Here is a 13,876-nt window from a genome sequence, read left to right on the forward strand (position 1 = left end):
ACTCCTATAAAAATGAGTCCAGTCTGTCCAACACTTCTCGTTCAAAGAGCTGTTCATTCCAGGTATCAATCCAGTACACCTCCTGTGAATAGGCTCCAGTAGATTTACATCCTGCCTTCAATAAAGGAGACCAAAACTGTATAGTATTTGTGATATGATCTCAACTATACATGCCCTGCATAACAGAAGCTAAATATCCTTGCCTTTAAGTTCAATTTCTTTCATAATAAAGGATAGTATTCCTTTAGCCTTGCTGTAATAACATACTCACTTTTCGTGAGTCATGCACTAGGAGTCCTCGATTTCTCTGCACTTCAGAATTCTGCAGTTGCTGTCCATTTAGGTAACATCTTTTTTTTAAAAATTGCCTGCCAACATGAAATGTTTCACATTTTCTCAGGTTATATTCCATCGGCCTGTAAAGGTCTGGTCATTTCACATGGTCTTAAAGTCTGACGGTGAATAATGTTCCTCAACATTGCTGCTGATAAGCAAAAAATGTAATTTGTTTGGTTCCCAAACTATTCATTATTTCTTTGCATACTTGCGATGTGAGATTTGAAAGTTAATGTCATTGTATTGCCTTAGGCAAGCCATAATTTAAAACAAATTCATTTAATTTCTCCATTCCCATTTTAGCCACAATGTTCCTCAAAGGAACTGCCTCAGGAAATCTTTTAAGCATTCATAACTGTTTCGAGAAACAAATACACACAAGTCTGGAGAAATGCAGCAAATCTAGCTGCATGTATGGAAAGAGGAAGAGAATCCAGTGTGACTTGTATAGAACTAAAAGGGGTTGGAATTTTTTAAAAATGTACTTCTGACTGAGGCAAAGGCCCAATGTAAAAGACAAAAAAAAAGTTGTTAATGGTGAAGAACTTCCAGGATCATTGTTTGGATGCAGCTATCTCCATAATATCATTGCCAATCTAGTCACTAATGAGTGTGACTGTCCACCTAGGAAATTCTGTGCTGCCTTGTGAGGCAGAGCCTGAACCTACGCCACATCTCCAACCACACATTTGGCAGGCATTTCTGGAAGGTGGGCCTTGTACTTGGCCTTGAAATCACTTTCTCCAGTTCCTTTTCTGTACCTCTTGCTGACAGATGTTCTCAAACAAATTGAGTCCTTTCCTACAGAAGCTTCCTCCAAGTCAGTTTCTTCTGAATGACAGATTCCCACATGTTGACATCTATCTTGCATTTCCTGAAGGACGCTTTCAGGGAGTCTTTGAAATACTTCCTTTGTCCTCCTCTCATTCGAATGCCTTTATGCTAAGCACATGGCTGGCCCAGCAGATTTGGTTTCAGATGGTGTTAGTAAGCTGCTTCAAGGACAATGATGTTAGCGCGGTGCTCCCAGCTGATGTGAAGAATCCATCTCAAACAGTGTTGATGGTACCTCCTCAAGAACCTTGAACTGGCGACTATACAGAATCCAAATCTCAGAACCCTACAGAAGAGTCAGAAAGTTGACTGCCTCATACACAAGAATCTTGGTATCAGCACACATGCCATAGTCGTCATAAACTCTCATCCTTCGGCATCCAAAGGTGATGCTCGCAGATCAGATGCAATGTTGAATCTCCGAATTCAATGTATATTAATGATTTAGATGAGGAAACTATGTACCATATCTTCAAAACTGCAGGTGATACAAAGCTGGGTAGGAGAAAGAACTATGAAAAGGATGCAGAAATTTGGAGAAGTTAACCATGTGGGAAAATAGATGGCAAACACTGATGGTGGACAGATGTTTGGTAGCAAAAACAGGCAGGCAGATGATCTGAATGGCATTTGATCGGGAAAGGGGCAACGAGACCCAAGTGTCCTTGGATATAGTCACTGATGTTCTTTCCTCCTGGACTGAGAAACATTGCTGTGAGACAATCTATTTTCCTGAAGTTGCCTTTGTCAATGGTGGGTTGTGCGATGTTGCACATCAGCTGGGATTAGGAACCCCTCAGCTGAAAATAAGGATGTTGCCTCCATCTCTTCAATCTGTTACAAGTCACATGTTTATTCAGCTAATGAACAATAACAGGTTGTCAACGCGAATTTGCTGAAATGCAATTGACAAATTGGGGATGTTGTTGTTTCGGAAGCGCAAACTTTTAAAACATGTGTTGGCTGTAATGTGGTTACATCACCAGCACTTGAAGCACAATTTTTCTATATCACGGGGTTGCGCAAGCATTACATTATAGGAGAACAGACTGTATGTCATATCTCAGCTGTTGCTTTTTAACAACTAACCAAAAATCCTCATGAATGGTCGACTGCCTATATTAGGTAGCTATGGTCTCTAATTCCAAAATCTAACACATCAGATTTAGTTATACGTGGAAGCAACTAGCAGGATGTAGACAGTGGCTGATTTGCCAAAAACTTCTTGCATTCAGCACTTTAGCTTTGGCAGTAAAGAGCATTCATGCAACTTTCTTTGGGGTTCTTGTGGTTTTCCTGCCAAAAACTCCAGTGAACAATCGGAACAATATATACATTAATTCATTTAGGCTTTGTGGACAATACAGATTGAATTCATGTCAATTACAAACAAATTCTTCTTTAAAAGCTAAATTAGTTCAAATATCAGCATTTTGACAATATAAAATGAAAATATTCTATCAAACACTTCAATGAGCATGCTCATTCCAGGCAGCCAGATGATGAAGGATAGAACTGGATCCTATTCACTGCACACAATAGATTTAATTTAAAATGGCATGTTACAAACATGCACCTTCAAATCTAGCCACTGTAATTCCAGCGTGCACAAGTGAATCTCCAGTTAATATCACCAAAACACAATTAAAATGTTCAATATTCTACTAACAACTTGCATGCAAGATCATTTGAGAGAGCAGGAATATGATCGGAAATAATGGCCCTTTGTGGTGCAGTGGTAGTTTCTCTACCCCTGAATTAAGAGGCCTGGCTTCATGTACAAGCTGCTCCAAAGATGTATAATAACAACTTTAGATCAATTAGAAAACATCCTATCATCGAAATGGGATGCCAAAAAAAGACTCCCCTTTTGAATCAACAAGAACCACCAAATAAAAAGTTTGCTCTTAAAAATTGGAGAAACATTCTGCATCAAGTTCAGCAATGCTTTAGTGGTGTTCCCCATAAGAATTTGACGGTGTTTCTCCAAGATGTTAACACTACTGGTAAACTCCCAAAATGTTCTGCCAGACAATTTGGCAGTTATTTTGTAGCTAATCATTGTCTCAAAGACACCTAGAGGAGCAAGTAGTAAAACTTAATAAAGCAGCAACGAAAGCAAAGCAACAAATCAATGAAGGGGAGAAACAGGTAAGATGCAAAATGGCCGGAAATAGTAGACACGACATGGATTTGAAAATTCTATTAACTTTCATGGAGATATTTCATTTTATTCATATTCTCATGTAGTATTGACATCTCAAAGAATAAAATAAAATATAGATTATTGTATATAGACTGATAAATGATTCATTCTCAAAACATTGACATTTTAAGCTTTGAGTGGCTTTCCAATAAAAAAATCAAAATGAAATTATTTCATCACTGACAATTGTTTTCCATGTTTGAAAATCTTGCTTTCAGGTGAAACATACCTAGGTAGTTAACTGCAAGAATGAGTATGCTAGTGTTTGCACCCAAATAGCACAGGCTTGATGCGGAAATACAGCAGTTACCACTCTACGTCTCCCAGTACTATCAACAGCTATGTAGGAGATATATTGTGAAGCATGTTTTGGCTTCATGTAATGGAATATCTTAACGCATGAACCATAACTCTTACCAAATATATAGCTTCTCAATAACTAGAGTTAAGCAGTAAGCTTACCATCTTGCTTGCTCTGTTTTTTCATCAGCCATCTTTCCAAAGTTTCAGTAGGAACGCTTTCTGCTACATATTCATCAAGTACATTTGAATGAAGGGATAAGTACGACTTTACTTTATCATCAGTCAGACCTGCAAAGGTAAAAGACAATAAAAATAAGAGTACAAGATTATTTCTACAGGGTTTCCATTCTGACAACCAATTCTTGTTTGGTCAATAGAAACCCAAAGAACAGGGGTGATCATTCCAGGGTAAATCATAAAACAGAGAGACACTCCTAAGTAGTCACATGAGAGTATGTATTTATATTTACCCCCTCTTACTCAGTCTCTTGGTCTCACTTCATTGAAATCTAAATTGTTTTGAATCTTCAGGTTTGCTGCATTTTTTTTGGCCTTTTTGTGTACTTCTTCCTTGGATTTAATACTCCCCCTAATTTCCCATGCTAGTCATGGTCTAACCACAATTCCCATTGTATTTTTACACTGACCAGGATGAATAATATTTGCAGTTACAGATACTGTTAGTATCTTCTACTGTGATGTCTAAGGCACAGTATTTATTCAACTAACCTGTTTCGGATTCCACATTATTATTTCCCTAATGTCATTCTCTAAGAAGCCCATTTTCACTTTGGCTTCTCTCTTCCTTTACATATATTTAAAGAAGCTCTTGCTGTCCATCTTGATATTACCCTCAAAAGTTTATTTTCTCACTCATTTTTGCATTGTCTTCTGCCAGGTTTTAAAGCTTTCTAATCCTCTGCTGTAATGTTTGCCACATTGTGTGTTCTTTCTTTCATGATGCCATGCCATGGTTAACCATTGTTGGCTTGTTCCCTTCCTAGAATCCTCCTCTTTCACTAGAATGTGTCTTTGCTGTGAACCACTCTCTTAAACGTCTGCCACTAATCCTCAATGGTTTTTGCAGCTAACCTCCTTCCCAGTCCACTGCAATTAGCTCCTCTTTCATTCCTTTGTAATTAACCCATTTTAAGCCAAGCACAGTTGTTTCTGACCCAAGATCCTCCCTCACAACCTGAATGCTAAATTGAATCATCTTATGGTCACTGTTTCCAAGAGGATCTTTTATTCTAACATCATTTATTAAACCTGCCTCATTACACATCATTAGATTCAAAATAGCCTAATTGGATTTATAACATGTTGTTCAAAGAAAGTGTACCAAATACACTATGAATTTTTCCTCACTGCTTCCTCAGTCAACATGCATTGCGAGAAAATCAATAATAACAAATGAATAATTTATTAATTGACTGGAGAAGAGGTTGTGCCCTAGAACACAAAAGACCTGATTAGATTCTGGATTACGAGCAGTAACAGAAATTGAAAAATTGATACTTCGACGAATTCCAATCGCATCTATTTTGTCATCCCTCCTATAAACATCAACACAAAAAACCTACATGAATAATCAAACCTTAACATGCATCACAGCTCTGGCATAATTTCCCTGGAGCAGTAAATTTGGGAATTGAGGGTAGTCACTAAACAAACTTGGGAAGAATCTAGCAGCATTTATCTAGATACAAGTGATTGGAAGGTTGAGGGTGTGGTTAACAGTTCATCACGAAATAACAGGTGGATAAGGGAAAAGGACTTTTAGGTGTATGGGATGAGAATGAGGGAAGATGGTTAGACTCAGGTTTACTTGAGTGAAGTACCAACATGAACTGGTTCACCTGAATGGCCTGTTTCCATGTAATAACTTTGTCCATTTATATTGTCCTACAGACAGCCAAACTGAGGCAACCTTTCTACCTCTGTTATCGCAACACAGTAAAATTAAACTGTCAAAGAACCCAAATAGTCACTCCAATGTTTTCTAATCAGACTTTTGAATAACCATCCCGGACTTTGAATTAATTTCCAGACATTTGTATTAATGTAGATTTTGTATCTCAAACAAAAGACTTAACAATTTATTAAACATAAAATAACATGGAGAAAATTAAACGAAACTGTAAGCTAATTGACTTCTGTGTTTTAAAGCCAAACATTTAATTCAGGGATAAATAAAAGGAAGGAAAAAAAACTGGTCAAATTACTTAACATGTCTACAAAATGTAATGTTAACACACATAAATATGGACTCCTTGGCTGCTTTTCTCAAATGTTGAAGTGGATCACCTTCTCAGTTGACCCAGGCAAATGTAGTGAGACTTTTAACTCAGCTTTCCTCTCCCTGAGCTTCTGGAATCTGGTGTATCAGATTCCACAGAGAGCTTTCAAATCTTCAAGCTGCTGCTGCAGCATTCCAGAAAATATCTTAGAAAAAATACTTCTCAAAAAACTTTAATTCTGGTTTTGCCCTGAGACTGATTGGCAGCTGTTGAAAGTTGGAAAGAGTCAGCTGCTTGAATATGAGAAACAAAAACAGGTCACTGGCAAAGCTCAGCAGGTCTGGCAGCATCTGTGAAGAGAAATCAAAGTTAATATTGGGTCCGGTGACCCTTTCTCAGAACTGATGGTAACTAAAAAAAATGTCGATTTATATGCAGAAGATAGGGTGTGAGAGGAGTGAAGGAGTAAATGATAGCCAAGGATAGAGCCCAAAGAGAGAGAGGACAGTTAGATAGACAAAGGAGTTGATAACAAGCTGGCTGGGAGAGTGAACAGCCATTAGTGGAGACTGTTAAAGGCTAACAATAGATATAGTGTGTAATGGCAGACTAAGTGATAACGAGGCTTGGTGTGTAGGGATGGGGACTGGGACACGGGGGAAGTTCGGGCCCTAAAATTGTTGAACTTGATATAGAATTCCGAGGGCAATAGAGTTCCCATGTGGAAAATGAGGTGTTGTTCTTCCAGCTTGAGCTGGAGCTCTGTAGCAAGCCTGAGACAGAGATGTTTGCAAGGGAACCAGGTGGTGTATTAAAGTGGCAGGCAACTGGAAGCGGAGGGTCTTCTTTTGCAGGCAGAATGTGGAAGTTCTGTGAAGCGGTGACCCAGTCTATGCATCATTTCACCTACAAAGTATGTTTGGGCCCTCAGAAACTGAGAATGGAGGAGGTAAATGGGTAGGTCTAACACCTTTGGCGGTTGCAGGGGTATGTGCCATGGGGCTGTTGGATGGGTGGGTGTGTTGGGGGGTGGCTATTGGGAGCCAAAGAGTGGACCAGGGAGTCACAGAAGTAACAGTCTCTGTAGAAGGCAGACAAGGGAGTGGTGGCATCTCACTGGAGGTGGCAAATATGGCGGCTGATTATGTTCTGGATGTGGATGCTGGTGGGATAGTAGGTAAGGGCCAGGGATGTTGCAAAGAAGGAAGAGAAGGGTGGAAGGTGGAGGTGAAAGTGCAGGAAATGGGTTGGATCTGGTTCAGGGGCTGATTGACAATGGCCCTGGGGAATCCACTGCAAGGATGTATTGTCCAGGTAACTGTGGGAGTCAGTGGGTTTATAGTGGATATTAGGGGCCAGTCTATCCCCAGAAATGGAAACAGAGATGTCGAGGAAGGGAAGGGAGGAGTCAGAGATAGACCAGGTGAAAGTGGGGGCAAGATAGAAATTGGAAGGGAAAGTGAAGTCGAATAGCATTTCCAATTCGAGATGACAGGGGGAAGTAGCACCAATGCTTTAACGATATATCAAAGAAAAAGTTGTGGTTGAGGTCCAGAATAGGACTGGAATAAGGAATGTTCCACGTCCCCCACGAAGAGACAGGCCTAACTGGGGCCTATGCAAGTATCCATGGCCACCCCTCTGACCTGAAGAAAATGAGAGGAGTTAAAAGAGAAGTTGTTGAGGGTGAGAACTAGCTCAGCCAAACACAGGAGGTTGGTGGGGGTGGGCGGGGATGGTTCAGGCTTCCACTCCAGGAAGAAGCCAAGAGCCCCGAGACCATCCTGGTGGGGGTGAACATGTAAAAGGGATTGCACATACATGGTAAACAGAAGGCAACTTGAACCTCCAAACTGGATTTTCCGAAACTAGCACAAAGCATCAGAGGAAACATGGATGTACACAGGGCAGCAACTGGATGAGGGGAGAAAAGACTGAGTCAAGGTAGGAAGGGATGAGTTCAGTGGGGCAGAAGCAATGGGTCTGCCCAGGCAGTCCTGCCTGTGGATTTTCGGAAGGAGGTAGAAGCGAGCTGTGTGGGACTGGGGGACTATCAGCTTGGTGGCAGTGGGGGTGGGGTAGAGATGAAATGAGGTCAGTGACTATTGTTGATATAATGGCCTGATGTTTCATGGTGGGGTCATGGTCCAGAGAGAGATAGGAGGAGGTATCGAAGAGCTGGCGCTCAGCCTCTGCAGTGTAGATGTCAATACACCAAACTACAACAGCACCACCCTCATCTGCAAGCTCAATAACAAAGTCAAATTTGGATCTAAACACGTGGAGTGAAGTCAGTTCGGAAGGAGAGAGGTTGGATTGAGGGGAGCAGAGGAATTGAGGTGACCAATGTCCCATCGACAGTTCTCAATGAATAGATTGAGTGCAGGCCAGATGCATGGGTCCACAGCACCCTCACAGCCCCATGGCACCCTCCCCTGCAACCACCGAAGGTCTAACACCTGCCTATTTACCTCCTCCTTCCTCGGCATCCAAGGACCCAAACTTACCTTCCAGGTGAAACAGCACTTTACCTGCACTGATAATGCAACCACAAAGGCCCAGGATCATGGAGACACCTAGTGCACTAGTTGATGAATTTTGAGCCAGCAAACCTGACCTGTCCCAAAGCTGGGTTCCTCAATCAGGCACTGATTAGCAGAGCTACCAAACCACAAAGCACCACTTTCCCCCTGTTGGACAAGGAGCACACAAGCAAACTCAACAACTGTTGCTTTACAGGCTCCCCAATTGGCAATCACCCTGCCTGCCACTGGTTGAATATCAACATGACATGGTGAGGCCCTTAGTGAGCATTAATTCTCGGTGGACATGTGGCCGCAAGAATCATTCACAGGCCTATCCATCCCAGATCTCACCAGCAAGATGTGGGCAAGTGTCAGAATCCTGACCTGGCACCATCCCACCCAAATAAGTGTCCTTTCTACCATGTATCTTAATTCAGGAGGTCAGCATTAAATACTGCCCAGACTGTGGCAAGCAAGGTTAATAAGATCTAAAGACAAGTGCGGTGATAATGGAGGCCTGGCTCAAAAATCTCTCCACTCTGCAGGCACCCCTGCCTCTATTCCTGATGAAGGGCTTTTGCCCGAAATGTCGATTTTCCTGCTCCTCTGCTACTGCCTGACATGCTGTGCTTTTCCAGCACCACTCTAATCAAGACTCAAAAATGGACAAGGCTAGTTATTATGAACTTCTGGAAATAAGGCTAGTCAGGAAAGATGAGAAGGAAATAATGAAGGAAAGATGGCAGTATTAAAGAGATTATTATAGTGCAGAAGAGAGAGGACATCGTCAAGGGATTAAGGACAGAAATCTATTTAGTTGGAGCTAAGAATCAATAGAAGCCCCATTACACTTTCCTGCACATCCTTATAAACAACAAGCTGGTTGGAAATAGAAAGGAAAACATTTACAAGGAAATTACAGGGAGTGGCTGTATTGATTGTAACAAGGTCAGCCAGGTGGACCTTATAGAATGTGTGTTCCCTGACTGTACCAAAATAACAGTCTTAATCAGGGAGCCCTGGCTGACAAATAATAACAGGAGTGTCAGCCATGCTGTTCAGTCTGAGAGTTGCCTCTGAGGGAGCTGGATCAGTGTCAGCGAGCCTCCACATGTAAATCAAGGATAACACGGTGACAAGATTCCAGCCTCTCAAGAGTTATTTTACTGGCAAAAACTACAAAGTAGTTATAAAGTGGAATTTCAATTTTCCTGATGGGCATCTTGTCCTTGCTCACATCTTTGTAGCCTTCCCTTCCAATCTCCTTGGCGAGATGTAGAATGTAAAGACACCACTGATGCTGGGAAACTTCAAAGTTAGTCACATCGTCAGACCACACCTTCTTCCAGCAGTTGTCGTGGACTGTAAGATCTCCTCCCAAGCAGTGTGGGCCAAGTCAATAACATGACAGATGATAAACTGTTTCCAGAAGTCCATCATCACCAGGTTTTCAATCTGTAGACAAGACTTGCCAGGTTGCCCTAGGTACAGGTTTCTGGATGCAGTGGCTCTTCAGTGCCTTGATGATTTCCTAGTGGACTAGATAAATCAACAATGAGCAATCAGGTGGCATGAAGAGAACTTTGATAGTAAGGTGGGCACTCTGCCTGATGCTTACACTGGATGATTGCATTATCGAGGATGACAAGAACTTTGAGGTTCTTTGATTGGATGTACTTCTTGACTTCTGGAACAAAACAGTTGTTAAACCAAGCCCAGAAGATGCAAGTGGACACTCAGCCTTCTTTTTAGACCTTCATTGCACAGGCATACGGTTCTTGCTGTTTCCTTTGAAGTGTGAGGGCTCGCAGCCTGGTAGACCAGCAGCTTGCACTCTCCTCTAGCACTGGCAGAATGTAGTGTCGTGGCACGATCCTTGAATCCCAGCACTTTGGTGACTTGCTTGGTGATCTACCTTCAGGAGAAAGTGAGGGCTGCAGATGCTGGAGATCAGAGCTGAAAATGTGTTGCTGGAAGAGCGCAGCAGGTCAGGCAGCATCCAGGAAACAGGAGAATCAACGTTTCGGGCATAAGCCCTTCTTCAGGAATGAGGAAAGTTTGTCCAGCAGGCTAAGATGAAAGGTAGGGAGGAGGGACTTGGGGGAGGGGTGTCGGAAATGCGATAGGTGGAAAGAGGTCAAGGTGAGGGTGATAGGTCAGACGGGTGGGGGCGGAGAGGTCAGGAAGAAGATTGCAGGTTAGGAAGGCGGTGCTGAGTTCAATGGATTTGACTGAGACAAGGTGGGGGGAGGGGAAATGAGGAAACTGGTGAAATCCGAGTTCGTCCCTTGTGGTTGGAGGGTTCCTAGGTGGAAGATGAGGCGCTCTTCCTCCAACCGTCATGTTGTTGTGGTCTGGCGATGGAGGAGTCCAAAGACCTGCATATCCTTGGCGGAGTGGGAGGGGGAGTTGAAGTGTTGAGCCACAGGGTGGTTGGGTTGGTTGGTCCGGGTGTCCCAGAGGTGTTCTCTGAAACGCTCCGCAAGTCGGCGGCCTGTCTCCCCAATATAGAGGAGGCCACATCGGGTGCAGAGGATGCAATAGATGATGTGTGTGGAGGTGCAGGTGAATGTGGCGGATATGAAAGTGATCTACCTGCAGGACCCCATTTGCTTGAAGATGCAGCTGGTTTTATCTACATTAAATACTTGCTCACTCCTATATCCTTTCTCAAACAGCTTGAAGAACATTGGCACGACAACGTTGATGGTCTCCTGGTTTGCGGGACTTGTCTCCCCACTCAGCTTAATGTTGTGAAGGCCATAGCAATTTGGTAACCTTCCTTGCTCTCCTTACTGCCAGTGAAAGACTTTGCCAGGTGCTCATAGATATGCAGTACTTGCTGTCGCAGGGCATACCTATACACTATAGTTGTCCTCTATGTCACCATCTCCTCAATCCATAAACTAAGCCTCTTTTCTATCATTTTGTAGTGGATATCCCACACCGCAGGTGTCACCTTAGCACTTTGAAGAGCAGATTCCTTCAGTTTTTCTTACTTCAGCGTCTTTGCTCCTATTCGACTGAACAGACTCATTGAGGCTGAATTCACAGCTGACATCACCACTAGCCAACATGCCACTTATGTCATATCCAACATGCCACTTGTGTCATATCCAACAACATTCACCTTTTCTGAGCTTCATCATCACCTTTTTGCATTTAGGCACAGTAGCTTGGGAGCTATCACAATAACACAAAGGTCAAAAAATCCAAGACCCACGCAACCAATTTTGAGTTGCTGTGAAAGGGGTCATGGATATGTAATCTTTGCCCGTGGATGTTGATTACGTTTTGGCACAGGCATTTTGGGGATACAGACGAATGACTGTACTGTTTAAAGCAGCTTTGACATTTTTACTAATTAGATAAACTACTTATTAAGGAGACCAACGCTTAGGTCCAAACCTTATCACAGATCTGACTTTTTCCAACCCAAGCCGGTGTCCTTCCTGAATACTGCCCTCCATAAGCATAAGGTCATCCAATATTCTGCAGCACACATCTTAAATTTCACCATGTCCCGATCCTTTGTCACTCCTGTGCTTGCTGACTTACATTGGTTCCTGATCAAGCAACGGCTCAAATTTTAAAGTGTGCTTCCTTGTTTTCAAATCCTTCTATCATTGTCTTTCCCTCTCTCTATCATGTAAGTAATTATATAGTTGTGTAAAGGATATCTGGTGGCAGGCAATTCTTACGGCCTGTTCTGGTACACAGCTCTTTCCATCAACCCTCCACGAGCAAGGACTTGGGTGCTCGGGAGGATGAACAGGTCAAAGAAAGCCTTGTGGACATCTGCCAGATGGAAGTAGAGGAGGAGGGTGCATCATCAGGGGACAGTGGATAGGAGGACGATGCGTCTGCACCATCCTCACCCCCCACACCCAGTAACCAGCCATAACCTCTCCCAACAACACACAGCCCTAGTACACAGAACTTTTCACCTTTATCAGTAAGGTACAATACACAATAGTTTATTCCATTAAATATTATTTTTTATTTATAGATGTTTTAGTCTTTATTATTAAAAGCCAAAAAAACCCAAAAATAATATGCAAAGTCATAATCTTGGGGTCTGGAACCCTATTATTTTTAAAAAAACATAAGTTAAGCTCCACACTCACAAATTAATCATTCGCAGGGGTTTTCAGGAACAGAACCATCGCGGATATGGAGGAATGACTGCAGTTATTTTACTGCCAAAATAAAGTACTCAAGACAAATCTATTTCTAAATGTTAGGCAATAAATCCTTACCATGTGATCTCAAACATCACCACAGAGGGTGATGACCCTCACATGTTAACCCTTTTAAATCTTCTTCTGATACAGCTCTCCCACATTCACCCTCTGTCCCCCCTCCAAACTGGTTGCTGGTTATTTTACATACATTCATTTTTGTATTTACACTTAAATGCAGTTCCAGCATCATCCAGGTCTCTTGACTTCAGAGATTTAATCTGTCAGGAGGTTTCATGACTCTTCTCGATCACATTCTCATCTGACTCAGAAGATCAATGGTAGTTCTTCTAATTCTACTTTTGTGACTTTGATGGTTTTCATAAAGGCCAATGGAATATGATTCTTCCTACTTTTTAAAGTTTCATTCAGATACATGATTATTTGCTGTCATTGATATAATTGGGATAAGATTTCTCTTATTTATTCTTATAGTACCTTCTGATGCATGTGCCAGATTTCTGTTGATTTACATCTGGACAATTATCCCTTCTCTTTTGACATCTGATCCAAACCTTTTGAGATTCATATACTTTTGATAGAGAACGCTACCTCCTTTTTTTTATGTTCTTGTGTTATGCAAGGTTTCTTTGCCTTACAATCTTTCATAACCCTGGACATTTTGTTCTGGGAGTATTTTCTTCAATGGGATAAGAAGCTGTGTTTTGAATCTCCTTCCCAAGAATAACTGAGATGCTAATCCCTGTAGTAATGGAGTCAACTTGCAGTATAAGACTGTTACTTATAAATCGGTTTTCTTCCTTAAAAAGAATGATTTTATCATTGACCCCTTTTAGTTCACCATCAGATTGCTGACATATGCGAGAACATGCAAGTGAGGTGGATGGACAAATTTTATGCCCTAAACACTTTCATGTCAATAGACATGACATGTCATGAATTTCAGCTCCCATACCCATGAATTCTTCTCCTTTCAGTTTGTCAATTTTGCCACCAAAAGAATGAATGGGAAGGTAAAATAATCACAGGAACTGTCCAGTATGTACTGATATTAATAGTGCAAACATGTGCTGAAAATTGAATTTCTCAATGTGTATTAAAAAATGTAACTAGCGTAAATTTCATGCTCACTTTGAATTATCAAAATTTTTAATAAGCTGCTTAAAACTAAACAGAGAACAGTATTCCTAGAAATGCCAAGCAAATAGCTGCTGCTTATTGCACAGTGAT

At 41.7% G+C, this 13,876-nt stretch overlaps 1 protein-coding gene across 6 annotated transcripts in view; it reads right to left on the reverse strand.

The window, feature by feature from the left end:
- Positions 1-13,876, reverse strand: part of pde10a (phosphodiesterase 10A) — a 488,240-nt gene that overhangs the window by 218,805 nt on the left and 255,559 nt on the right. For 5 of the 6 annotated variants that reach the window (XM_087991438.1, XM_087991437.1, XM_087991435.1 and 2 more), the window contains exon 2: positions 3,839-3,967. The exons of the other annotated variant lie outside the window; for it this stretch is intronic. In XM_087991438.1, the coding sequence (XP_087847564.1) occupies positions 3,839-3,967 (129 nt within the window). The remainder of the gene's footprint in view (positions 1-3,838; positions 3,968-13,876) is intronic. 6 annotated transcript variants of the gene reach the window in all.

This window comes from Chiloscyllium plagiosum, unplaced genomic scaffold, assembly GCF_037043375.1.
Source record: "Chiloscyllium plagiosum isolate Xiang-an unplaced genomic scaffold, Cpla_swu_hap1 HiC_scaffold_10, whole genome shotgun sequence".
Classification (NCBI taxonomy): domain Eukaryota; kingdom Metazoa; phylum Chordata; class Chondrichthyes; order Orectolobiformes; family Hemiscylliidae; genus Chiloscyllium; species Chiloscyllium plagiosum.